This window comes from Carcharhinus amblyrhynchos, chromosome 7, assembly GCF_965287045.1.
Source record: "Carcharhinus amblyrhynchos chromosome 7, sCarAmb.v2.hapA, whole genome shotgun sequence".
Taxonomy (NCBI): domain Eukaryota; kingdom Metazoa; phylum Chordata; class Chondrichthyes; order Carcharhiniformes; family Carcharhinidae; genus Carcharhinus; species Carcharhinus amblyrhynchos.
The window spans coordinates 110,582,082-110,609,914 of NC_137330.1; the positions used below are offsets into that span (position 1 = coordinate 110,582,082).

Below are 27,833 nucleotides of genomic sequence, written 5' to 3' on the forward strand. Positions count from 1 at the left end.
CTAAATACTCAATACTTCTTCAACTAAAAGGGGATGGCTGTAATGGTCAGCTGATCCAATATTGCCAGTTGAGAGTACCTCTGCTGAAGTTGAAAGTTTTGGGCCTAAGTGTAATATTCATTTTAGAAGATGTAATTTAGTACAGCAATAGGATTATCCCCTACCTTTGTCAATTTCTGCTATGAATTTTAGGCACCCAGTAGCACTTTCACTTGATTCCTGTTGCTGTACTGGAGTCCATTGGTTGCTGTAGCAGAGTTATTCTGTTACTGGATTAGCATGCCAGAGGCCTGGACTGATCAATTGATTGGGTATGTGAAGTTCAATCTCAAAATGGCAGTTTATGAATTTGAATTCAATTAATTAAGTAAATCTTCAATTAAAAAGTTAGCATCAGAAATGATCATAAAACTATCATATTGTTGTAAAAGTGATGGATCATTAACATCATTTAAGGAAGTCCTGGCTTATCTGTGACCGCATTTCTCCCCCACCCGACCCACAGGATTCCTGACTGTCCTACTGTGGTTGGCGTGGTGGCACAGTGGTTAGCACTGCTGCCTAATAGTGCCAGGGATCCAAGTTCGATTCCCAGTTTGGATCACCGTCTGTACAGAGTTTGCATGTTCTCCCCATGCCTGTGTGGGTTTCTTCCGGGTGCTCAGGTTTCCTACCACAGTCCAGAAGACGTGCTGGTTATGTGCATTGGCCATGCTAAATTCTCCCTCAGTTACCACACTCTGATGCCCGAACAGGTATCGGAGTGAGGTAACTAGGGGACTTTCATGGTAACTTTGTTGCAATGTAATATAAGCCAATTTGTGACACTAATTAAAAACTTTCAAACCATTCCAAATATTTATCCCACAAGAATGTGACTCATTACCTTAAAGGCAATTAGGGATGGCCTCTCAGGTTATTTTTCAATTGTTAAGCTTGTCTTAATGCTGCATGCCTCTGAACCTCATTCCAGTCAAAGCCCCATTATTAACTGCAACCAAACCCTGTCAATATATGCAGTGATAGTTCATGTCAAATTTTTAAACTAACCATTTAAACACTAAATTTATGATGTATAAATGCGTTTCTCAAAACGTATTACCTTGGTGTATGAGCCAGATAGCTTGCACTTCATGACTGGAATTAAATGAAAGCAGTTCTGTCTGCTGGTATAATGAGAGTTTTTGTCCATGAGAACAATAGACTATTGTTTTCACTACCTAACTACATTATGTATCTTTGATTGTGTGCAGCTTCTCACACAGTAACTACCAGTCTGGAATATTAGTTTGAAGAAAGTCTGGGCGTTGCTGACCATCAAATTCTTTGCTCTCACAGATGGCCTTAAAGCAGTTCAGCCATGGAAGCAGTTCTATTTGTTAACTCATATTTGCAAAGAATTCCAACTAATATGAGATTTATTTTGCAACTTTTAAAACTAATTTTCTTTGAATAGAATTTTGACTGAAATGCTGAGTTTGAATATTAGAAATGTGAATTATTGTAAGATGCAATTGTAAACTGAGATAAATGCAGTATCAGCATATGTAACTTGAATAATTTCTTTTCAAGCAATTTATTGGGAGTGGTGCAGGACTTGCATATAGCAAGCGAAGCAAAGTCCATCTACAGAGTCTTTTTAAAAGAAAAATCTGTAGGAAGTGCAGCAAAGGGAACTTGTGCGTGAAAGAAACTGCAGCAACTTGTTTTAAAGTTTATTTAATTGTGTCACAAATAGGTCCACATCAACACGGCAATGAAGTTACTGTGAAAATTCCCTAGTCACTTGTTCAGGTGCACTGAGGAAGAATATAGCATGGCCAATGCAACTAACCAGCATGCCTTTCAAACTGTGGGAGGAAACCGAAATACCCAGAGTAAACCTATGCAGACACGGAGAGAACGTGCAAACTCTGCACAGACAGTGACTCAAGCCAGGAAGTGAACCAGGGTTTCTAGTGCTGTGAAGCAGCAGGGCTAACCACTGTACCACCATGTCGCCCACTTGTGGTGGTAAACAAGGCAGTGAATAAAGGATAGTTACATCTTAGATCCAGCAAAATGTGGTTATATAATGCAAAGTGTGTGTAAAGTCAGATAGTAGTGTGGTTTCCTGGCACAATTTGCCCAATCATCTCCATGCTAGCCAGAAAATGGTGTCACAATATATGGCCATGAGCTACCATCCTCTGACAAAGCAAAATCATCTATGTAACTACCTCCAGAATATTTTGTGATTTCTTTCTCTTTGTAGAAATTAGTGGAGAATTTCAAATTTTGTTCCATCTATTGTATTTGGAAATTTAGTGACCTAGTTCCTGTATGGTAGGTAGAATTTGTTTATCAGGTTTTGCTAACTTCAGTAGATTGGGAATTTGATAGTTTGCAGGAATCTGCAATATCATCTGAAGTAAGGTCAATCAGACATCACAAGAGCAACAAAATAAGTTGGGGCCAGCCTTGCAAAGTATGCACTGCTTGTTCATGGCAAACTATATTTATGCTATCTAATTCAAAATAACTTTACTTTGAGGAAAAGATTAATCCTGGACCATGTGGGTTGTACTTACAAAACCAATTGATGCAGTATTGTGCAAAATCAGTGATTTTGAGCTTGGGCAACCCTGGATAGGACCTGCTGTTTGCTCAATACATAGTGGAACTAAGTCTTAGGTGACTGCATTTACTGCAGTTTGCTTACTCTGCTGTTGCGCAATGGATTTTCTCTCCAGCGAACAAGTCTGACTAGAGTGAATCCTTTCTATCGATCTGTCTTTTTATTGGGGTGGCTTGTTATTGATTGTGGATTTCTGCTTTTGTCTTTAAACTGTTTGCTTTCTTTCTTTCTCTAACTGGAATTGTTCAACATTTTAACTTTCTAGGGAAAGAAATCTGATTTTGAGCTTTTGGCCATTATCCCATTGGCTTTGCTTGATTCTGGCTTGTGCTGGTGGATATCCTTTAATAATAATCACTGCTTCCAGTCTAATGTGTTAACCTCACATGTTTTTCACTCTAAGAATCTAAAATTCACACTCGCGTCAGACTTTCTAACTTAATTGTTATACAAAAGTCACGTTACCCTGGTCTGTATAAATTGTATCTTTTTCTCAAGGCGGGGACTAGCCTCTGTCTGATAGCCACCCAATGTTCTGAATTGAGTCCTAAAATTCTTTACTTTTTATTCATGCAATTTTTTTTGGACACTTGTGTCAATTTTGCTAAATTGGTAATGCCACTGATTAAAAGGCTAACATCTCTCTCCTTGAGTGCATGACCTGGGATAACTGTGCAGTGCTGAGAGAATGGCTTTGTGGGATGAGACATCCTTACATTAATTTGCATGTTGCTGAAACAGAGACATGCTGTTGAAGCTTTTTGTCTTGTACTCATCAGGACAGAATTGGAAGGATACCAGTTAGTGTCAGTAAAGGCATTGCTGTGGAGAATGCACTAGGGAACAGTTATCTGCCAAGCTTGTGTTTAAGTTCAAACAAGGCAGGTCAGAATCAGGAAATGGCTGATTCAATGTTTGTCTAGTTGAAAAAGGTGCAATGCACGGTCCTGCTCCTTCTGTCTGCAAAGGGCAGACTGTATGTAAGAATATATGTAGCTTCTAGCATGCCACACTGTGTGCCATGCAGTGAGCCTGACTGATAATCTTAAATTGGTTGTTGGTGTAATTCTTGGCAATCAAAATTGCTTAGTGAGTGCATTCCAACCATGGAATCACATCACATAATATTGGACACTTTAATTTTTGAAAGCAGGGACTGGTTGGATATGGTCAGTCTTTCACCTTTGTGAACAGCTGAAGGGACATTTGTTTGATGTGACCTACTAGTCATTGGGGCGTGCAGCCTACAGCCCTGGCATCACACTGGCACTGAAATCCATCTACCACCTTACCTGTTTGTGTATTAGGCAGAACATCCTCCTGGCTTGCTAGCAGCATCCTGTTAGTGAAGAATGTCATTTATGTTGTCACTACATAATAGCAGTGTGAAACAGTTAGCTGTTTCACACTACTTTTGTTACAATCCCAGCTGATGTTACTTGAAATGTCACATCCCAGAGTGAAACCTGGCTTGATAGATCCAAACATTTTTTTAGAAACTGAAGGAAAGCCATTGAACTAACTTGGAGTCTGCAGATGAATTTTCAGCACAAAGGATAAAATATTTATTGAAAATGAACTATATTGCACCAAAAAAATGTTGGAAAGATCTCAGTACAAACACAAGAAGATGTTTAAAGTTCTCACTATTCCTTTGTCCCAATAGTATATTTACAGACACGCAAACCAGTGAAGAGTTACCACTAGCTTGACATGCAAAGGTGTCTCGTTTGGGATTGACACAATTGCAAATTATTTTTCTTTTGTGAATTCCTGAGCATTTACTGTGTTTTTCACCCAACTGATATCTCTCTTCTGACATCCAAAAATTGTGCTCTAAACTCAGTCTTCCAGTCATACCTCTGGTAAAACGGTCACTTTACTGTGCTCTATAACTGACTATTGAATGAACTCCTGTCCCAATAGTCTTGAAATATTTTCTTAAAGAGCTGAAAATCCCTGTCTTCACATTCTAACAAACACTGAACTCTCTTCCCTGTATCGTCTGTGTAATTTGACTGCTACCTGTATGCAACAGTAACTTTTTTTTTCTACATTGTATTTGCTTTGCCACAATCACTAAATTTTTAATACATCTCTTTACCTTGGGGTAATAAAACATCATTAAATATACAAATATGCACAAAGTAACCCAAAAGAAGTGACATCTGGAGTCCATGGAGATTTTAGAACATAGAACATTACAGCGCGGAACAGGCCCTTCGGCCCACAATGTTGCGCCGACCAGTCTTATTTTTTAAAAAAAAACATTGACCCACTAATCTAAACCAATCCCTTTTCGTCCATAAACCTATCCACCAATCTCTTAAACGCCCCCAAACTAGGCGCATTTACAACTGCAGCAGGCAGGGCATTTCAGTCCCTCACCACCCTCTGGGTAAAGAACCTGCCCCTGACATCCGTCCTATAACTACCCCCCCTTAATTTAAAGCCATGCCCCCTCGTGCTAGCTTTCTCCATCCGAGGAAACAGGCTATCACCATCCACCCTATCTAAACCTCTAATCATCTTATATGTTTCTATAAGATCCCCTCTTAGCCGCCTTCTTTCCAGTGAAAACAACCCCAAATCCCTCAGTCTCTCCTCATAGGACCTCCCCTGCATACCAGGCAACATCCTGGTAAACCTCCTCTGCACCCTCTCCAAAGCCTCCACATCCTTCCTGTAATGTGGGGACCAGAACTGCACACAGTACTCCAAGTGCGGCCGCACCAGAGTTGTGTACAGTTGCAACATGACGCTGCGACTCCTAAATTCAATCCCCCTACCAATAAACGCCAAGACACCGTACACCTTCTTAACAACCTTATCTACTTGATTCCCAACTTTCAGGGATCTATGTACACATACACCTAGATCCCTCTGCTCCTCCACTCTATTCAAAGTCCTCCCATTAGCCCTATACTCAACACATCTGTTATTCCTACCGAAATGGATTACCTCACACTTCTCTGCATTAAACTCCATCCGCCACCTCGCGGCCCAGCTCTGCAACCTGTCCAAGTCACCCTGCAAACTTCGACACCCTTCCTCACAATCTACCACACCTCCGACTTTGGTGTCATCAGCAAACTTACTAATCCACCCAACTATACCCTCATCCAGATCATTAATAAAGATTACAAACAGCAGTGGCCCCAAAACAGATCCCTGAGGCACACCACTCGTAACCGAACTCCATGATGAATAATTACCATCAACCACCACCCTCTGTCTCCTATCCGCTAACCAATTCCTGATCCAAGTACCTAAATTACCACCAATCCCATACATCTGCATTTTCTGCAGAAGCATACCATGGTGAACCTTATCAAACGCCTTACTAAAATCCATATATACCACGTCTACTGCCTTACCCCTATCCACCTCTTTGGTCACCTTCTCAAAGAACTCAATAAGGTTAGTAAGGCACGACCTTCCCGCTACAAAACCATGCTGACTATCTCTAATCAATTCATTACTCTCCAAATAACTATAAATCCTATCCCTAATAATTCTTTCTAAAACCTTGCCCACTACAGAAGTAAGACTCACTGGTCTATAATTCCCAGGGAAGTCTCTGTTCCCCTTCTTAAACAATGGGACAACATTCGCTGTCCTCCAATCTTCCGGTACTATACCAGAGACCAACGACGACCTGAAGATCAGAGCCAGTGGCTCTGCAATCACCTCTCTTGCCTCCCATAGAATCCTAGGGTAAATCCTGTCTGGACCAGGGGACTTATCTATTTTCAACCCTTCTAGAATATCCAACACATCCTCTGTATCAACTGCAATACTTTCTATTTTACACCCCTTCACCCCAGTGACCTCCTCAGCTACATTCATATCGCCCTGCGTGGACACCGAAGAGAAATAATGGTTCAATGCCTCTCCAATCTCTTCTGGTTCCACACACAACTTCCCCCTACTGTCTGTAACTGGCCCTAATCTTGCCCTAACCAACCTTCTGTTCTTGACATACCTATAGAACGCCTTAGGATTCTCCTTAATCCTATCAGCCAAAGTCATCTCATGCCCTCTTCTAGCCCTTCTTAACTCCCTCTTCAACTCCCTCCTAGCCAATCTAAAGCTTTCTACTGCACTACCCGAGCCCTCAAGCCTCATCCGAACATAAGCCTCCTTCTTCTTCCTAACCAACAAATCAACTTTTTTTGTGCACCACGGTTCCCTAGCCCTACCAATTCCTCCTTGCCTGACAGGGACATACCTATCACAGACCCGCAGTAGCTGCTCCTTGAAAAAACTCCACATTTCAGACGTTCCTAGTCCCTGTAATCTCCTAGTCCAACCAATGCTTCCTAATTCTCTCCTAATGGCCTCATAATTACCCTTCCCCCAGCTAAAACTACTGACCCGAGGTTCTGGCACTAAGGTCCATAAACAAAACCGAAATTAAACTGAAGTCCTTTTTCACTCACTCAATGTACAAATATATGTTCACCTTTGAAAAAAAAATTATACATTGTTCCTAACATTATACAGTAACACAAGTGATATTCTCCACTAACAGAATGCTTCCACCCAGCCAAAAAGACATTCTGCATTTAAACAAATGAATATTGTGGTACATGAATTTCATTACTCATGTGATGCACAACACTTTGGCTTTTCACAACAAGCAAAGCAGTGACTATACTCAATCAGCTGGTGCTTGCATAACTGAAAATGTTTGCTGAAATCTTGCTGCCGGAATTTTACATTCCCACTCATGACGCATCCCTGCCTTGGGTTTTCAAGGAGCGAAGCATGTGTTCCCAGGAGTCCCTGTTGACAATGGCGAGACCATAAGATCTTACCATCAATGAACGACATGCTGCCTTCTGCTGCTGCAAAACACATGGAGAGGGAGAGAAATCCCATGCACAATGTCCAACGTTGGATGTGATCCTGTGATTGAACAGTGACACTAATTTAAGATTCAGTCAGGTACTCAGTGTAGCACACAATGTAGTTTCTAGCATGCCACATGTATTCACACACGTGGTCCAGTCCTTTGCAGATAGGAGAAGCATGCTCACGCATTATGCCTTTTTCACCTAAAGCTTGGAGGACAGCCATTTCCTGGTTATTCGCCATGGCAAAGCCTTGAGAAAACACAATCGCCCTGCTTGGTTTGAATTTTAAAGTTTGGCTGTTAACTTTTCCCTGGTGCTTTTTCCATGGCAATGCCTCTATCAATTTCAATTGACTTGCCAACTAATCAACACCCTCTTTCTCATGCAGTATAAATTGTTGTTTTCTTTACAATTAATATTCTTACAAATCTGCCTTGCTGTGATAGTGTTTCATCTTGTATTCATCATGTCCTTTCCTTTCGACAACACTTAGGTTTTGTGCCAGACGACAGTTTGTTACGTGTACCCGTTCAGGAGGCCCGCCAGTTTGCAGAGTAGTACTGGCCACGTTTTTTCCTAACCAACACAAGAAAGCAGATTAGCAGGCTAATTAATCTTATTAGCTGTCCATGAGACCCTGGGTATGCAAACTGACTGTTGTGTTTACCCAGATGGGAAGTCACAGCACCTTTAAAAGAAAATCATTGGGTGTGAAATGATTAAGGATATATTAATGCAGATTTATTTTTTAGTTCTAGTGGTTCGAGAAATTGAGAAATATATTGTGTAACTTCGTGGAATGCAGAATTGTTCTTGGGTAGAGCCACTGGATGGTGCAGAATAATGCTTTTGCTGTGTTACTAACCCAAAGCTGGCTCTGATTCCTTACACCAGTGATACTCAGTTCTTTTGAATGGAGATTCAGTTACTGAATTGTTAGTAGTTTGGGCCAAGTACTGCCTTGCATTATCCATTCATGACCACTGTGCATGAAGAACAAAGAGACTAAAAATTACATGAGTGGATTTCAACAATAACGTTGCCACATGATGGAATTGCTTGCCAGTTAATTAACTGATCTCTTTCATATAATGAAACCAGTTAGAAGTTGTAAAGTCATTTGTTGCATGCCTGCTGCTGAATAGTATAAGTGATTCCCGAAACTGGACACAAACAGTATCTAGCCAATTTCTAGTATTTCATGGCAGGTAGGATAGTTTCAAAAGCACTGCAGCATTAAGGATAAGTTCAATTTGTAAATTGATTCCGTACCTCAATTCCTGTATGTTGGCGTCAGCCACAAAGCCCTTTTTGTTTCCTTAGTGTCAGCACCTTCCATAACCTGCTATTCATCCGTTTTGTATTTATGGAAAAAAATCCTTGCTTTAATTTGTTGCAAGTGGTTTCATTCATTTAAAAAAAAAACGCATATTCAATCTGCACACTCGTGAAGTTAATCATTGAGCTACTTAGAGTCTCTCTGAATTTGAGCTTGGGTGGGTATCTGTGTGGTGGGTGGGTGTAGGTGTAAATTGATTGGAAAAGTCAGTTTTCTTCACCTAGTTCAGATTTGAAGACTCACTTATGAGTAGTGTTCTGCCAGTTGAATAGCCTGTGGCTATGATATGAATTCTTGATAGCTGTGTTGTCAGATTGTAAGCAAAACTGAAGTGCTTTGCTGAGTGGAGGTGTCAGCAATCCAAAGGGCTTTGGTGCTCTTCCTTGCAATTGACTGGAGCATTACTGATTCCAGAAGAAATCATTTACACAGGTGAGCAATAGTAAGAATTGCAGAAAAGTAGGCATACCAATTTATTTGGCATCCTTGTTAATTTAGTCATTGCTTCCTCTACTGAATCCTTCCTAGTTACAATGCACGGTACTTAGCCTGGGGATGCTCAAGGCTCATTTACCTGTAAATTTGGTAGAGATAATCTTATTCTATTTATTAGTCTTAGAACAAGTGCCATCAAATAATATGTTTGCTAAATAAAAGGTATGAAAAGGACAAAACAAGAAAGAATGGTGAAAGATAAAATTAAATCAAACCAGAATTTGGTGCTCAAAGGAACTAGCAAAAGAACTAGTATGGTGAGAGAAGGGAGTTCAGAACATAAATCATGTGAACCATTTTAACTAATCACATCTTAATTTGATCCCTGATCTGTCCCGAGTTAGCCAATCTTAACCTTGATGACAGAAGAGGTGCTTCAGTTGAACCACGTTAACTCCAAGCTGATAAAAGAAGCTGATGTCAGATTGTGTGTGGATAACTGATGAGGATAAGATTAGGCTTGGTTATGTTGTCTACCATTATTTAGTAGCTCAAGTGTTCTCTGTTTCTTTGTGAAGCACAGGAGGGCTGCCAGTGCCTGAGGAATTACACTTCAGTCCTTCCAGAGTGGAAGGGAAAATTGGAATGGCAGAGAAAGGTGTGATGACCTTTGATTCAGAAGCAGGACAGTAAGAAATTCTTTGTAATTTCTTTAAAAAGGTCTCTGGAATCTGTAATTCTTTTTAAGAAAGTATGGAAAGGAGTTGCATAGGGTGGCACAGTGGTTAGCACTGCTGTCTCACAGCGCCAGGGAGCCAGGTTTGATTCCTGGCGGGAGTCACTGTCAGTGCGGAGTTTGCACATTCTCCCTGTGTCTGTACAGGTTTTCTTCAGGTGCTCAGGTTTTCTCCCATAGCCCAAAGATGTATGGGCTAGGTGGATTGGCCATGCTAAATTGCCCATAAATGTCAGGGGACTAGCCAAGGTAAATTTATGGGGAATAGGACCTGGGTGCGATTGTGGTCAAAGAACGAACAAGAAAATTACGGCACATAACAGGCTCTTTGGCCCTCCAAGCCTGCACCGAGCATGCTGTCAGACTGTGCAGACTTGATGGGCTGATTGGCCTTCTGCACTGTACGGATTCTATGATAAAGGGATCAGTTGTAATTTTAGTCAAGTGGTCTAAAAATTATTCACCTGAAAGCAGTACTACCAGAAAGGATATCAAGAAAGAGGCCTTGTGGCTGGCTGACAGGTATAAGCAGAGGAGCTGGTGGATGATGGTAATCAGCACACAGGCAGAGACAGAAAGGAAAGCATAGAGAATTCTTGTGAGGGGCAGAAGCAGCCCACTGATGAGGTCAGTTTATTTTCATAAGTTGAAAAGAAATCTGGAAAGCTAAGCATCAGGAAGAGAGAGTTCATAGCAATGTGTCTCGCTGGTGATATTCATTCCCATGAAACCGGAAGGTGAAAGCTGCTGTTGGATAGGACTCGTGACCTGTCCTATGTAAAAGTACAGCATCTTGTAGAACTGTGTAGCTACTTAATGTCAGACGTTTGTCTGTGGAGTGATGTGGGTTCTTGTGATTGCAGAAGACGCATCTTTGTTATGTCAATTATTTAGGTGACATTTTACCTTTTTATTTCTATCATTTGTCTGTTAATTCATGTTTAATTTGCATTGGCTCTGATTCATGTTAAAGTAAAAGCTACAAAGAGTGGCATCTTGTCAGTAGTACCTTCATTTGCGGGGCGGTGGGGTGGTGGGGGAGAAGGGGGGGGTCATTCCTTGAATTTGATTATTCTGGTTTCTGGGCGGGGATTGTAACAGGGTGTTGGGAATGATGTTTGTGCTTCGGATTTGAATATTTTCATGAATAAGCATTTTCGTGATGCATGTGGTGATATTCTTTACAGCATTTTTTCAATTGTTGAATGCATTTTCCTTAGCATTTGTTACATATTTGTCAGCTTAGCTCAAACAATTAAAACTCTGAAATTAAGGAAAAATGCAGTGAAACTGTCACTATACAGACATTTTACCAATACATTAATTTTGGCAATAATAGGTAAGTGCTTATTTTTCAGTGCATTCTGGTTCCTCAAGTGAATTAATCTGTTGTGGCTTCCTTTGTGTGTTAATGCAACTTCCTTAATTTTCCAGCATCTGTTGGGTTTATGGTATGGACAACCAAAAAGTTCAGATTGGCACTATGTCAGTCAGTAAGTTACCAAAGCATTTCAATTTATTTAAATTATTATTTTGCTGTTTACTCTTAGACCATTCCAAAATGCTGCATGTTAGAGGGAATGTTGCAAAGCCCAATTAACACTCAATGTCATCAAAATGAATCTTAACGCTTTGCAATTGAAGATGTTAAATGTATGATCTCACTTGGGTGTTAATGATCTGGAATAGTGCTTTCTGTGTCCCCTCCACTCTGCATTAACTGTCTGTATCATAGAACATAGAACACTACAGCACAAATAGGCCCTTCGGCCCACAAGTTGCGCCGATCATATCCATACCTACCAGGCTATTGAACTATCTGTAACTCCCAATCCCATTAAATCCCATGTACTCATCCAGAAGTCTTTTAAAAGACCCCAGTGAGTTCGCCTCTATCACCACCGATGGCAGCGATTCCACTCGCTTACCACCCTCTGACTGAAAAACTTACTCCTAACATCTCCTCTGTACTTGCTCCCCAGCACCTTAAACCTGTGTCCTCTCGTAGCGACCATTTCAGCCCTGGGAAATAGCCTCCGAGAATCCACCCTATCTATACCTCTCAACATTTTATAAACCTCTATCAGGTCACCTCTCAACCTTTGTCTCTCCAGGGAGAAGAGACCTAGTTCACTCAACCTATCTTCATAAGGCATGCCTCCCAATCCAGGCAACATCCTTGCAAATCTCCTCTGCACCCTCTCAATAGCTTCCACATCCTTCCTGTAGTGAAGCGACCAGAACTGTGCACAGTACTCCAAGTGGAGTCTGACAAGGGTCTTATAAAGTTGCAGCATTACCTCCCGACTCTTAAACTCAATCCCTCGATTAACGAAGGCCAGTACACCATACGCCGCCTTGACCACATCCTCCACCCGGTTTAAGAGTCCTATGGACCTGGACCCCAAGGTCCTTCTGCTCCTCAACACTGCTAAGGCTCCTACCCTTGATATTGTACTCCTTTATCCCATTGAACCTGCCGAAATGGACCACTACACATTTATCCACGTATCGATATTTGAGATGAATTCTTTATTGCCGAGGGCTAGCTCAATAAGGCTGAGATAGATTTTTGTTTTCATCGGTAAGGGAATCCAGAGTTATGGGGATAAAGTGGGAAAGTGGACTTGAGGATTATCATATCAGATCTGTCATGATCTCATTGAATGAAGGATCAGAATCGATGGGCCAAATGGCCTACCTTGATTCCTTTATCTTACCTTATTAACTGTTTAACCTTAAAAATCAAACTCTGCTATGTCCTGCTGCCCCCTTTCTGCAAGAACATAAGAACATAACATAAGAACATAAGAAATAGGAGCAGGAGTAGGCCATCTAGCCCCTCGAGCCTGCCCCGCCATTCAGTAAGATCATGGCTGATCTGTCGTGGCTCAGTTCCACATTTCCGCCCTCTCCCCATAACCCTTAATCCCCTCTCTTATCAAAAACCCATCAACCCGCGTCTTAAAAATATTTAGCGAGGCAGCCTCCACCACTTCAATGGGCAGAGAATTCCAGAGATTCACCACCCTTTGAGTGAAGAAGTTCCTCCTCAACTCCGTTCTAAACCGCCCCCCTTTATCTTGAGGCTGTGCCCCCTAGTCCTATTATCCTTTCTGAGCGGGAAGAGTCTCTCCACCTCTATCCTATCCATCCCATTCATCATCTCATACGTCTCAATGAGATCTCCCCTCATTCTTCTAAACTCTAACGAGTACAAGCCTAGTTTATTCAGCCTCTCCTCATAGCTCAACCCCCTCAACTCTGGCATCAGCCTAGTAAACCTCCTCTGCACTCCCTCCAAGGCCAAAATATCCTTGCGTAAGTACGGCGCCCAAAACTGCACACAGTACTCCAGCTGCGGCCTCACCAATGCCAAGAAAGCAGGTGAGCAACACTCTTGAGGGCTGGCAGAAGGAAGAACAATGGGTATAACTGTATTTTGAATTCTGAGGTTGCTATGGAATATGTCCCATATTGTTAATTGAATTCATTGTAAAGACTCATGAAAATCAGACTTACTGTGGCATTTGTATAAGAATCTCCATTAAGGTAGTTTTACTACATTTGCTAACAATAATCCACAGTTGAGTTAACTTGAATGTGTTTCTGAATAAAATTTCAAATTTCTCTAAATTGATATTAAACTTGAATCACTTTTATCTGGCTTTCATAAATTATCAGGATTGGATGGAGCTATGGGTTGATGATGCTTTCTGGAGACTCCTGTTTTCTGTCATTCTCTTAGTCATAATGTTCCTCTGGAGACCATCAACAAATAATCAGAGGTACATGTTTATAATTTATGTATATTTTTTTAAAAATTCATGAGTTTCTCTCTTTTCCCCCTTAGCTTCCTTAGTTCTTTTGCCATTTTGGACCAGCACTTTTTTCTTAATCTCTTCATGTTACTGTGATAGCTGGGCATCCTGGGTGATTCTTCACGTTGGCAAGTGGTAACAAGTGCCACAGTATTTTGAGATCTACAACGACAGGACAGCACGGTGGCACACTTAGCACTGCTGCCTCACAGCATCAGGGACCCAGGTTCGATTTCTGGCTTGGGTCATTGACTGTGTGGAGTCTGCATGTTCTCCCCGTGTCTGCGTGTGTTTCCTCTGGGTTTTCTGGTTTCCTCCCATAGTCCAAAGATGTATGGGTTAGGTGGATTGGCCATGCTAAATTCTCTCTTAGAACATAGAACATAGAACATTACAGCGCAGAACAGGCCCTTCGGCCCACGATGTTGCGCCGACCAGTTACAAAAACTATGACCCACTAGCCTATACCAATCCCTTTTCGTCCATAAACCTATCCAGAGATCTCTTAAACGCCCCCAAACTAGATGCATTTACAACTTCAGCAGGCAGGGCATTCCAATCCCTCACCACCCGCTGGGTAAAGAACCTACCCCTGACATCCGTCCTGTAGCTAACCCCCCTTAATTTAAAGCCATGCCCCCTCGTGCTAGCTTTCTCCATCCGAGGAAAAAGGCTATCACTATCCACCCTACCTAAACCTCTAATCATCTTATATGTTTCAATAAGATCCCCTCTTAGCCGCCTTCTTTCCAACGAAAACAACCCTAAATCCCTCAGTCTCTCCTCATAGGACCTCCCCACCATACCAGGCAACATCCTAGTAAACCTCCTCTGCACCCTCTCCAACGCCTCCACATCCTTCTTGTAATGCGGGGACCAGAACTGCACACAGTACTCCAAGTGCGGCCGCACTAGAGTAGTGTACAGTTGCAACATTACACTGCGACTCCTAAATTCAATCCCCCTACCAATAAACGCCAAGACACCGTACGCCTTCTTAACAACCTTATCTACTTGATTCCCAACTTTCAGGGATCTATGTACACACACACCTAGATCCCTCTGTTCATCCACACTATTCAAAGTCCTCCCGTTAGCCCTATACTCGACACATCTGTTGCTCCTACCAAAGTGAATTACCTCACACTTCTCCGCATTAAATTCCATCCGCCACCTCTCGGCCCAGCTCTGCAACCTATCTAAGTCTCCCTGCAGACTATGACACCCTTCCTCACAATCTACCACACCTCCAACTTTGGTGTCATCAGCAAATTTACTAATCCACCCAACTATACCCTCATCCAGATCATTAATAAAAATTACAAACAACAGTGGCCCCAAAACAGATCCCTGAGGCACACCACTCGTAACTGTACTCCATGATGAATATTTACCATCCACCACCACCCTCTGTCTCCTATCTGATAGCCAATTCCTGATCCAACTTCCTAGATTACCCACAATCCCATACATCTGCATTTTCTGCAGAAGCCTACCATGGTGAACCTTATCGAACGCCTTACTAAAATCCATGTATACCACGTCAACTGCCTTGCCCCCATCCACCTCTTTGGTCACCTTCTCAAAAAACTCAATAAGGTTAGTAAGGCACGACCTACCCGCTACAAAACCATGCTGACTATTTCTAATCAATTCATTACACTCCAAATAACTATAAATCCTATCCCTAATAATTTTTTCTAAAACCTTGCCCACAACAGAAGTAAGACTCACCGGTCTATAATTCCCGGCAAAGTCTCTGTTCCCCTTCTTAAACAATGGGACAACATTCACTATCCTCCAATCCTCCGGGACTACACCAGAGACCAATGACGACCTGAAGATCTGAGCCAGAGGCTCTGCAATCACCTCTCTAGCCTCCCAGAGAATCCTAGGGTAGATCCCATCCGGACCAGGGGACTTATCTATTTTCAGCCCCTCAAGAATTTCCAGCACATCCCCTTTATCAACCGTAATACTGTCTATTTTACACCCCTGCAACCCAATGTCCTCCTCAGCTATATTCATGTCCCCCTGCGTGAACACCGAAGAGAAATATTGGTTCAATACTTCTCCAATCTCCTCCGGTTCCACACACAACTTCCCCACTTTCCCAACTTTCCCACACAACTCTTGGTGTACCTGAACATGTGCTGGAGTGTGGTGACTAGGGGATTTTCACAGTAACTTAATTGCAGTGTTAATGTAAGCTTACTTGCGACACTAATAAAAAAAACTTTAAACAATAATTTGGATGAAGGGACCAATTGTGTGGTAGCTAAATTTGCCAACGATTTCAAGGTAGGTAGGAAAATAAGTTGTCAATAGGGGTTAGAGTGTCAGCAAAAGGATATAGATGGACAAACATTCAGCAAGTGGACTACAAAATGGGAAAATGTGAACTTGTCCACTTTGGCAGGAAGAACAGAAAAGCAACATACTAATAAATGGAGACAGATTGCAGAAATCAGTGGTACAGAAGGATCTGGGTGTCTTGGTACATGAATCAAAAAAATTTATAATGCAGGTACAACAAATGATTAGGCATATTGCCATGTTGGCGTTAACTGTAAGGGGAATGGAATTTAAAAGTAGGTAAGTTTTATTGCAACTATACAGTGTTTTGGTGAGTTTATATCTGGTGTACTGAATAGGGTTTTGGTCTCCTTTTTTGAAAAAAAGATGGAACTGCTTTTAACATAATTATGAGAAGGTTTACTCAGCTCATTCCTAGGATGAATGGCTCGTCTTATGACAAAATATTGAACTGATTGGGCCTATACTCATTGGAGTTTAGAAGAAACATGATAGAGTAGGGAACTTGATAGAGTAGATACCAAGAGGATGTTTCCACTTGTGGTGGAGGCTAGAACCAGAGGGGACAGTTTACTAATAAGAGCTCTCCCATTTTAGATGAGGTGAGGAGAAATCTTTCATCTTGGAGGATCATTGCTCTGTGAAATTCTGTTCTTCAGATAGTCATGGAGGCTAGGTCATTGAATTTATGCAAGGCAGAGTTACAGAATTTTGATGCATCAGTCAGTCAAGGTTTATATGGAACCAGAAGATAAAGTGGAGTTCTGACCACAGCCAGATCAGCCATGATCTTATTGAATAACAGAGCAGGATCAGAGGGCTGCATGTCCTACTCCTAAATCTTATGTTCCTGTGATTTAGCTACCCTTTTTCTGATTCATTGGTGTCAGGATAAAGATGCAGAAGAAAAACATGCAAAGGCACACTTCCCAAGCTTCTAACATTCACAAAAAAGACTTTGACTACATTTTTTTGTCTGTTTTAATAGGAATGCGAGTTGATTGAACTTCCCTAGTGACTTGTTTTAATAGTGTAGTAAGGCTTCAGCACTAATTTAAGTGGGCATTCCAATAATTGAGTCTTTCAAAGAATGTCTTAGCATTTCCGTACTAAAATTCATCTGAACTATTGGTGTCATGAACTTCCAATGCACAATTCTTTGGAATTTACATTTAGTTCATGTTTCCTTCTTGGTCACCTGTTATCAAGAAATGTTTGGCAGCATCTCAGATTTCTAAGTTTCAAATTTTAAAGAATTGTTAATGTGGCTTGCCAGTTGCATGGTTAAACCAATCCTGCTGCAAGAGTGCAGTGCTTCGGTCTCTCAAATAATCTGGATGATAAAAATGTTGCTGATGCTTAGAGGAGTGGGAGGGGGTGTAGCTGACATGATTCCTGGCCTGTTGAAATAGTGCCTTTAAACCAAAATGGTACTCGTGCTGCATTTTACCTTGATTAGATAAGGTTGAATTATAATGCCATACCATGAAACGTATCTAAGCTCACACTTGGAAGTGTTACTTGGGAGATGTGTTGAAGTTGCTGGCAGCCTGAATCATCTCCTTTCATAAGAGGGAGGGGGTGGGTGGAGAGATGTGAAGTGATATTTTACTTTCTAAAAAAAAATCAGTATACGTTTTCTAATTTAGTCTTTCCCTTGGATTTTTTTTAATTAACTTCAGATATGCATTTACTCCTCTTATTGATGACCCAGATGATGAAATGAATGAACTGGTTGGAGCAAACTTTGGTACGTACATACACTTGCATCTCTAAAGTTTCAGCTTCATTTCCGTTAAATTTGCAGTGACTGTTGAATTGCAGGCACAGCAAGATCCTGCAAGTAGTGCAGTAAAAATTAGCCATTGTTCCTTAGAAGGTTGTTTAGTAGTCAGATTGACTGTGTAGAGAAACTCTTCAATTTGTGCTGATGAAGCATAAATTCTTTGAACTTGACAAATGAGTTGACCTTTTCCAGTGAGCCAACACATTGTCTTTTTTTTTCATGTGTACTGCCACAGTCCACATCACTCATTCAAACCATTTTTGTTGTTACTCTAAAGCTGATGGAATAAAGGCAAGAACATCCAAAGTTGGGATTAATGGCGCAGCAAAACCAGGCCCCAATTTGGTGAGAAGTATTTTTGTATGTTATTCATGTCCTGGAATCAATAGGTGTAAATGTTCCAATGTAAAATATTGATCTTGGATAGGTTTGAAATGGTATCAGAATGTAAAAACACTTTTTTTTTCAAATGTCAAGATGTATGTGCATTTTAGTCAGCAGTGAAGCAATGGACTCACCAGTGACTTGAAGAGGGCTCCCCACAAAGAAAGCATACAAGCTACAAGTGCTGGAACACCAGGGACCCAGTTTTGATTCCTGGCTTGGGTCGCTGTCTGTGTGGAGTTTGCATCTTCTCCCAGTGTCTCCATGGGTTTCCACCGGGTGCGGTTTTCCTCCCACAGTTAGGTGCATTGGCCATGCTAAATTCTCCAGTGTACCCGAACAAGTGTCGGAGTGTGGCAACTGGGGGATTTTCACAGTAACTTCATTACAGTGTAAGGTACGCCTGTTTGTGACACTAATAAATAAACTTTAATTAAAAAAACAGTTAGAGGGATGTCTTGTTGTACAAGAGCAAAGTTATTAGCAAGCAGCTGACCAGAGTGAAGAATTCACAAACAGCACACGAGGTTGTTGAAAGTACTTGATAACTTTCACTTTTTTCAGAGAATGAAATAAATTCTGAATGGATTGAGAGAAACTAAAAGATAAATACGATATTTTTTAAATCACCATTAAGGAAATATTTGACATCCATAATTATAAAAGTTGATTCATTGATCTGGTGAGGTTATTTATGAATTTAGGACACTGTTTTATACCTTTTGAATTGAGATGTAACTGGGTGTTTACTTTTTCAAGGGATTTTTTTGCAATGAAACTAACAGCATAGTGGAAATTTTTAATCCAGATTATTTTCTATTGCTTGCAAATCTTGTGGCAGGGAAGGTTGCCTAAACACCATGCCCTCTGGAGAATCACAGACAGCAGCTTCTAAGCTTCTGTGTTATTCTGCACATATGTGGACTCCAGGACTTGTCAGTTTCAGTGCAGTAATAATGATGAATGCCAATGATTTTTTATCATTAACACTGTGAAATCTGGGCTACTGTATTCAAATTCCTTCAAGGCCCCTCATCCCACCTAACCTCTCACTTCCTGTAGTCCTGCAACACTCAGAACTATATTTTCATTGAACTATGGCCCATTGTGCATTCCCAATTCCTTCAATGGTCCATCAGTAGCAGTTATACATTCAGCCATCCTGGCCCTCGGGTCTGGAATTCTCTCTGTAAACTTCTCCACCTCTTTTGCCCTCCTAAAATGTTTTTTTTATTCAGTTGTGGGACATGGACCTCACTAGCTGACCAGCATTTATTTGCCCATCCTTACCTGCCCTTGTTCAGAGGGCAATTGAGAGTCAAACACATTGCTGTGGGTCTGGAATCACATGCACGTCAGACCAGATGAGGATGACAGATTTCCTTCCCCAAAGAACATTAGTGAACCAGATGGGTTTTGCCAACAATTAACAATGACTTCATGGTCTTCAGCAGATCCTTAATTCTAGATTTTTCTTTTCATTGAATTCAAATTCCGCCATCTACCATGGCTGGATTTGAACCCAAGTCCCCAGAATATTAGCTGAGTTTCTGGCTTAATAATCTAGGGATAATACCACTAGGCTATCACCTCCCCATACTTTTTAAAAACCCACCTTTTTGTTCAAACATTTTATCACCAGATATGTACCCAGTGTTCTAAATAGCTCTTCATTTTCTCATACGCTCTTGTGACACCGCTTGGGACATGTTACTATGTTAATAAAACCAAATAAAGTCACACGTCACGCTGAGTTGCCGTGGTGCTAGTTCTAAAATGTGGAACTCCCTTCCTAAGCGCACTGTGGGCATGTCTGCCTACCAGATGGATTGCAGTTGTTCAAGAAGGTGACTCACCACCACCACCTCAAAGGGATGGGCAGCTGATGCTGGCCTTGCCCATGACGTCCTCATCTGACAAAAGGATGTTAACGTCATCTGAATCATGGAGTCTTGCAGCACAAGAGATCATTTGTCTTGAACTAGCTCTTGAAGACTGCCACTCCCCCACTCTTTCTCCATATTCCTACAATTGTTTTCTTCTCAAGTATATCAAGCCCTTCTTTCAAATGCAGTAGGAGACCAGATGATTTGGAAGTGAAATCTAAGATAAAGCAGTCACACATGAACTCTGGATGAGTGGGCTTAATGGACTATTCTTGATCAGGATTTTTCACACCTGGTTTTTTCCTGTATTTGTGATGCATGATTAAAATTGCCACAAGACGATTGTTCCAATCCATCTTGTATTCAGACAAATCATTCACTTTGCAAAACGCTTGTATTTTTATATTTTATGCGAATTGATATACTTTTTCAGGGCTTGGTTTGATGTATTTTTTTTTAATAGGATGAAGATTTAAAGTGGGTTGAAGAGAACATCCCTTCTATTACAGATGTGTAATTATAATTTTACTAAATCTCTACAACTATTCATTCTGTCTAATCCTTACTTTGAATATTTTAGTTTTGTTATACTTGGTCCTGCCCTGCTCTTTGTGCCTTGCTGTCCCTTCATGTCCTGTCCCATTTCCTCATCTCAGAACACAGCCTACTCTTCATTAACAAAAATCAAGCTGATTGGCCAAGTTCAAACCAAGACAGAGTTTTTCTTTACTGAGAGAGTTTATTGACTTTGTTCAGTCACAGAGCTCTCCTCACACACTGTTTCAGCTATCCCCTATATATGCTGATGGTATTAAATTAATCTTCTGTATTTTGAGAATTTTTTTAAGTTCATTTTTATGGGATGAGAGTGTCTATGGTAGGGTGTTCTGAGGACATTTCAGAATCAACCTCACTGGTGTGGATCTGGAGTCACATATAGGCCAGACCAGGTAAGGACAGCAGATTTCCTTCCCTAAACAGCATCAGTGAACCAGATAGCTTTTTCCAACAATGGTTTTATGGTCAGCATCAGATTTTTATGGAATTCAAATTTCACCATCAGCTGTGGTAGAATTTGAACCTGGGTCCCCAGCACATAGTTCTGGGTTGCAAGCCCAGTGATAATTCCACTGTGCACTGCCTCCCCTATTAACAGTCCCTTATGTTAACCACTGCTGTTCTTCAACTTTAACAAAAACAAATGTGTAGTGGTGACTAAGGTGATATGTTTGATCTATTTGTGACCACTTTTCCTGTATTTCAATTTTAAATATCCTTTATAATACCTTCCTGCGTTCATTTTTTTTTTTGTTTCTTGTGATGGAAGTTGTTTAAATGATCAAACATCTCTCCTTCTCACCTTCAGTCTGACAACTGCCTAATTTAATAATCTAACAACAGTTATGTACCTGAACAGGAGTTATTTGCATCTTTTCCTGTATTCCTGTTATACTTGGCTCCCAACCAATCTTGAACAAATGTTGGAATCTCTCAATAGTGCTTGCCAGTGAGTTGAAGTTACTGCAGAGTTCCCTTTGCACACCAGTGGTGAAGATACTATGCAGGTCCTTTACATGCTGACCCATTTAATGTGCCATGTATATATGGCTATCCAAAAAAATGAAAGGTACCGCATGCTGAGGACAAAGAATTTACAGGGATCACTATTATGCTGTTGCAATATATTCCATTTCTATTCACCTGGTATGACCATTCTCATTAGCTAATGTAATTTTCACTTGTATTTCAGTGCAATCCCTATGTTGCTGGATTCAGATGAAGTAAGTAGACAATCCTTAGACTTATTTTAATTAAAACTGGTTCACAAACCAGTTTGCTGATTTTAGAACATGCTTGTTGTTCTCTCTCTCTCTCCTTTCTCCCCATTTTACAAATAATATTGTTTAATTGCCAGTTGGTTTGTTGTTTATCTGGCTTGTACAGCTGAAATCTCAGCTGCCAGGAGATCAGTAATTATGTCAGTGCTGGGGCCTTGTGTTGCTGCAGAGGGAGGCCAGACTGTATAAAACTATGCAGTGTTTTCAAGCTGCACTTGCTTAGCAACAACTTGCTCAGTTTGGGTTCCACCAGGATCGTTTGGCTCCCTACCGCATTTCAGGTTGGTTCAAACATAAACAAAGGAGCTGAATCAAGGCAGTGTTTGACCAAGTGTGGCATCAAGGAGACCGAGCAAAATTGGAGCCAATAGGAATCAGGGAAAAACCATCCATTTAGTTGGAAGCATACTTAGCACAAAGAAAGATAGTTGTGGTTGTTGGAAGCTTATTACCTCTTTTCCAGGACATTACTGTCGAGTTCCTCAGGGTAGTGCCTTAGACCCAACCAACTTCAGTTGCTTCATCAATGGCTCTCCTATCATAAGGTCAGAAGTGAGGATGCTCACCAATAATTAGCGTTTAGCACCATTCCCATCTCCTCAGATACTGAAGCAGTATGTATCCAAATGCAGCAAGACCTGAACAATATCCAGGTTTGGACGACAATGACAAGTAGAATTATAGAATCATAGGATCCCTACAGTGCAGAAGGAGGCCATTTGGCCTATCACATCTGCAGTGGCCACAATCCCACCCAGGCCCTATCCCCATAATCCCATGCATTTACCTTAGCTAGTGCCTCTGACACTAAGGGGCAATTTTGCATGGCCAGTCCATCTAACCTGCACGTCTTTGGATTGTGGGAAGAAACGGGAGACCTGGAGGAAACTCACACAGACACGTGGAGAATGTGCAGATTCCACACAGTGATCGAAGCTGGGTCCCTGGCATTGTGAAGCATCAAAGCTAATCACTCTGCCACTGTGCCATCTGGAGGTAACCATTGATGAGAAACTCAATTGGGCGAGCATATTAATACTGTGATTATTAGAATTCAGAAGCTTGGGGATTCCGCAAGAGACAGTCACCACCTGACTTCTCAAAGTCTGTCCATCATCTACAAGGCACAAGTCAACAATGTAATAGAATATTTCTCACTTCCATGGATGACTGCAGTTCCAACAAAACTCAAAAAGCTTGGCAACATCCAGTACAAAGCAATCCATATGATTGAACAGAGAAAAGTACAGCACAGGAATAGCCCCTTCGCCCTCCAAGCCTTTCCATGCTGCCTGTCTGAACTAAAACTCCTTGCCCTTCCGGGATCATGTCCCTCTATTCCCACTCTATTCATGTATTTGTCAGGATGCCCCTTAAAAGTTACTATCATATCTGCTTCCACTACCTCCCCCAGCAGCAAGTGCCAGGCGCCCACCACCCTCTGTTGTAAAACGAAAAAGCTTGCCTCGTACATCTCCTTTAAATCTTGTTCCTCACGCCTTAAAATATGTCTCTTAGTAATTGACTCTTCCACCTAGGAGGAAATAGCTTCTGGCTATCCCATCCACAAATATTTACTCCCTCCACCACCAATGCAGTTCTACAAGATGCACTGCAGGAACTCCTCAGACAGCACCTTCCAAACACGTGAGCACTGCCATCTAGAAGGACAAGAATGCTGGACACCTGGGAACACCACCACTGGTAGTTTTCTTCCAAGCCCCCAACCACTCTAACTTAGAAGTATATTGCCATTCCGTCACTGTCACTGGGTCAAAATCCTGGAACTCCCTCCCAAACAACATTGTGGGTGTACCTACATGATATGGACTGCAGTGGTTCATGATAGCAGCTTACCACCACCACTTAGAGGACAGTTGAGGATGGGCTTCAAATTGTGGCCCAGCCAGTGATACCAGCATCCCAAGAATAAATAATAAAATACAAAGTTTGTCGTCTGTACAGAGTTGTGGGCAGGTTCCACATTTCTGAGATCCTGTTGCTATCTTGACCATACACAGAAGATCTTGTCAATAACCTAGCTGAATCCCTTGCCTAATGTTTTCATGTGGGTGAAACAGTGCTATCTGATGTGTGTTTTGCAATATGTTGTGGGGTGGCAGTATTTGCGGAGGTGGCATGCGCTAGAATAATCTGCCAGTTGCATTCAAAGAGAGCATAACAAAAATTACTAAAATAACTTCTATTTATATAGTGCCTTTTAATGTTTGGAAATGTTCCACAGTGCTTCACTGAAACATTATAAAACAAAATATGACACTGAGCAACAGGAGATACTTGATTAGGTGGGTGGCACGGTAGCACAGTGGTTAGCACTGCTGCTTCACAGCTCCAGGGTCCTGGGTTCGATTCCCGGCTCAGGTCACTGTCTGTGTGGAGTTTGCACATTCTCCTCGTGTCTGCGTGGGTTTCCTTTGGGTACTCTGGTTTCCTCCCACAGACCAAAGATGTGCAGGTTAAGTTGATTGGCCATGCTAAGAAATTGCCCCTTAATGTCTAGGGATGCGTAGGTTAGAGGGATTAGTGGGTATAATATATGGGAGTAGGGCCTGGGTGGGATTGTGTTCGGTGCCGACTCGATGGGCCGAAGGGCCTCTTTCTGCACTGTAGGGTTCTATGATTCTATGACCAAAAGCATTCAGTTTTAAGTGCCTTAAAGAAGGAAAGTGAGGCAGAGCAGTTTGAGGGAGGGGTTTCCAGAGCTTGAGGTTTATTATCTACGAAAGTGGAAATGACATTTGTTTGAAGTAAATTTAATCAAAGCGGCATTCTTTTTAATTTTGCTCTCTTCCTTTCCAAATTAGGAAATAATGACAACCAAATATGAAATGTCAAAGATGGAGTGAAGCTCTTATGCAATGCGAGCGTGTATTTTACAGTGAAATTCACTTTCCACATCCTGTGGTCCAAGGACAGTGAAGGAAGAAGTGCCGCAGTTGGCTTGTTGTTCAATGGGCTGCCGGCGATAACACTGTTCGTTTACTTCATGTACAGTTCTCACGCTCTAATTTATTTTTAAATTTACTTTTGAAGTGAAGAAAGTAGGATGTCTACGTAGCAGAAAACCAAGAAATTGCACTGCAACCAGACTTTGAGATGAATCTCCTTTAAATTATTCAATTTAATTTCTCCTTTTCCCACTCCTCTTGGAATGAAATACTCCTCTGTGGGCTGATTGCTGAGTTGGAATGTTGTCCTTGTGACAGTACCCATTAAATATTCTGTGGCACCCATCTGTAAAGCTGATTCCTTGTTTCAAGCAGTATTTACCTACATCATACTATATGAATCATTTATAAATACAGTTGTCTTTTGCTTTGAATTGTAAAATGATATGGATATAGTTGCTGCATATTACTGTTGGGACACTAGTATATATTTTCTGTAAATTAAACAAAAAACATTTTTATCGTGACTGACAGAGGAGAAATTGTGCTTAAGATCTGGATGATAAGCACTTGAAAAGTCAGGATTTACATTATTTCTTGTACTGTTTGCTTTCAAAGAAAATCATGGAAATAATCATGTTGTGAATGTTCAGGTTAATGAAATAAATCTAATGGAGTCGACAAGTAAAAAAGTACATTCAGATTGCACACACCAGTAAGGTGATACTGAATTCATCGGCCTTTTGTTAGCAGCAAAAACCTGAACAAATGGCCAGCTGATCTCTTGAGGCCTTTACTCTTTGCTCTTGCTGGAGTAACAGCAATGGCTCTTGACACAGTTTGCTGCTTTTTTTGTGGTCTAAACAAAATTTTAAATACAGTTCTAGTTTTTTTTCTCCCATGCCATAAAGTATTGCTGTGGGTGGATAAACGCAGTGCTGCTAATGTCCTTGATCCAGGTGGTGTCTTGATCAATGAGGAGGTGTAAGAAGTGATGGTGATCTTTTTATTTTCCTTTTATTCTGCTTCATTCCTTCCCCTCTCCTTAACAGGGACAGCAGCTGAGATCAAATCTTTGTCACGTGGGCAATTGCAAACCTGTCCTACCACTCTGGTTTAGCAAAGTGTAGTTCTGTCACGGTATGTTGCTGTTGATAACCTTGATAATGGATTTTATTTATTATTAATGCCCTGTGTACTGCCCCATGATTAATGCAGTCCTTGTTTTAAAATTAAAAGAATTACCAGTGTTGGGCTTTAAGGCACAATTCTGTTCCTGTATCAAACAAATTGTGGCAACAGGGGTACCATTTTAATATAATTTAGAGGCTGTATGGAAGGTATTTAAAATGGTGAATTATTGTAGATAATTCTGCAATAGATTTTTTTGTTTATATGTCAAACCATTGAATATGCAAATAACTGAATATAATCATTACAAATATTGTAAAAAGGAAAATATTGCAGATGGTAGAATTGAGATAAGAGCATCAAGTGCTTGATAATACTCAGGCGATCTGTCAGCAACTGTGGAGAGAGGAAAAAAGGGTTAACTATCAAAATTCTGATAGGTCATGACTTGAAATGTTGATTCCAACCAGCGCACCCCCCATCCCCACTCCACAACAGCAGACAGACCTGAGAGTTTTCACTATTTTCTGTTTTTATTATAAATATTGTATTTTTCAAACTAAATTTTTAAATGATTGCATTTTGGTAGTAACAAAGCTTCCACAAGACTTTTTTTGTTAAAGAAAATATGCACTTTTATTGCTTTCTCTAAAACAATGTTAACTTGTTTAAGATCGTATTGTACTTACAAATTGTCTGTTTCTATTGACTGCGGTCTAAAAGGGTTAATCGCAATTCCACAGGAATAATAAATAACCTGTAAAATCATGGTGCGTTTCTTTGTCACTCTTAAATATTAGTATAACTCTGAAGAGATTTCAAAAATGTAGAAACCTCTTTTTACTCCATTAAATATAATACAAAAGCACAATTGAGCTACTGTTTCTCTAATTGGCAAAGATGTTCAACTTGTTTTGATGTAGAGATGCCGGTGTTGAGTGGGGTAAACACAGTAAGAAGTCTCACAACACTAGGTTAAAGTCCAATCAATTTATTTGATAGTAATCCCACAAGCTTTCGGAAACAGTGTTCCTTCGTCAGGTGTGTAGAAGGTTCTGATCAGAGAAGGGCATATAAAGTCACACACAGTTTACAGAACGCTGATTAGAATACAAGTCTTTACAGCTAACCTGCTATTCAAGTCTTAAAGATGCAGACATGTGTTGCACTATCTGTAACCTCCATGACTTGCCTGGGCTTGTAAAGTTTTACTGTCCTGTCTGGAGACAATAAACATCTCTTTAACCTATGCTAATGCTATCTCCACTCACATTGTCAGCATCTTTAAGACTTGAATAGCAGGTTAGCTGTAAAGACTTGTATTCTAATCAGTATTCTGTAAACTGTGTGCGACTTTATATGCTCTTCTCTGATCAGAACCTTCCACACACACCTGACGGACGAACACCATTTCCAAAAGCTTGTGGGATTACTATCAAATAAACTGGTTGGACTTTAACCTGGTGTTGTGAGACTTCCAACTTGTTTTGGCCTTGGATGCCGTGATTTGCACCACAAGATGGCACTTGTTGCTTAATTGTATAAATTGAGAAGATTTGATTTGATTTAATATTGTCAAATGTATTGGTGTTTCTTGAGTGCTATACAGACAAAGCATACTGTTCATAGAGAAGGAAAGCAGAAAGTTCCAAATGTACTGTTACAGTCATAGCTAGGGTGTAGAGAAAGATCAACTTAATGTGAGGTAGGTCAATTCAAAAGTCTGATGGCAGCAGGGAAGAAACTGTTCTTGAGTCAGTTGGTATGTGATGTCAA

The 27,833-nt window shown here is 40.9% G+C and overlaps 1 protein-coding gene across 2 annotated transcripts in view; it reads left to right on the top strand.

The window, feature by feature from the left end:
* Positions 1-26,825, top strand: part of tmem87b (transmembrane protein 87B) — a 66,060-nt gene extending 39,235 nt beyond the window's left edge. Inside the window, exons 13-21 of one of the 2 annotated variants that reach the window (XM_080192944.1) lie at positions 2,883-2,954; positions 11,217-11,325; positions 11,421-11,479; positions 13,671-13,774; positions 17,806-17,873; positions 18,187-18,254; positions 20,643-20,692; positions 21,930-21,960; positions 24,843-26,825. In XM_080192944.1, the coding sequence (XP_080049070.1) occupies positions 2,883-2,954; positions 11,217-11,325; positions 11,421-11,479; positions 13,671-13,774; positions 17,806-17,873; positions 18,187-18,254; positions 20,643-20,692; positions 21,930-21,960; positions 24,843-24,884 (603 nt within the window). In that variant the 3' untranslated portion in view covers positions 24,885-26,825. Of the gene's footprint in view, positions 1-2,882; positions 2,955-11,215; positions 11,326-11,420; positions 11,480-13,670; positions 13,775-17,805; positions 17,874-18,186; positions 18,255-20,642; positions 20,693-21,929; positions 21,961-24,842 lie in introns of both variants that reach the window. The other variant, XM_080192943.1, reaches the window with a different exon arrangement.
* The last annotated feature ends 1,008 nt before the right edge of the window (positions 26,826-27,833 follow it).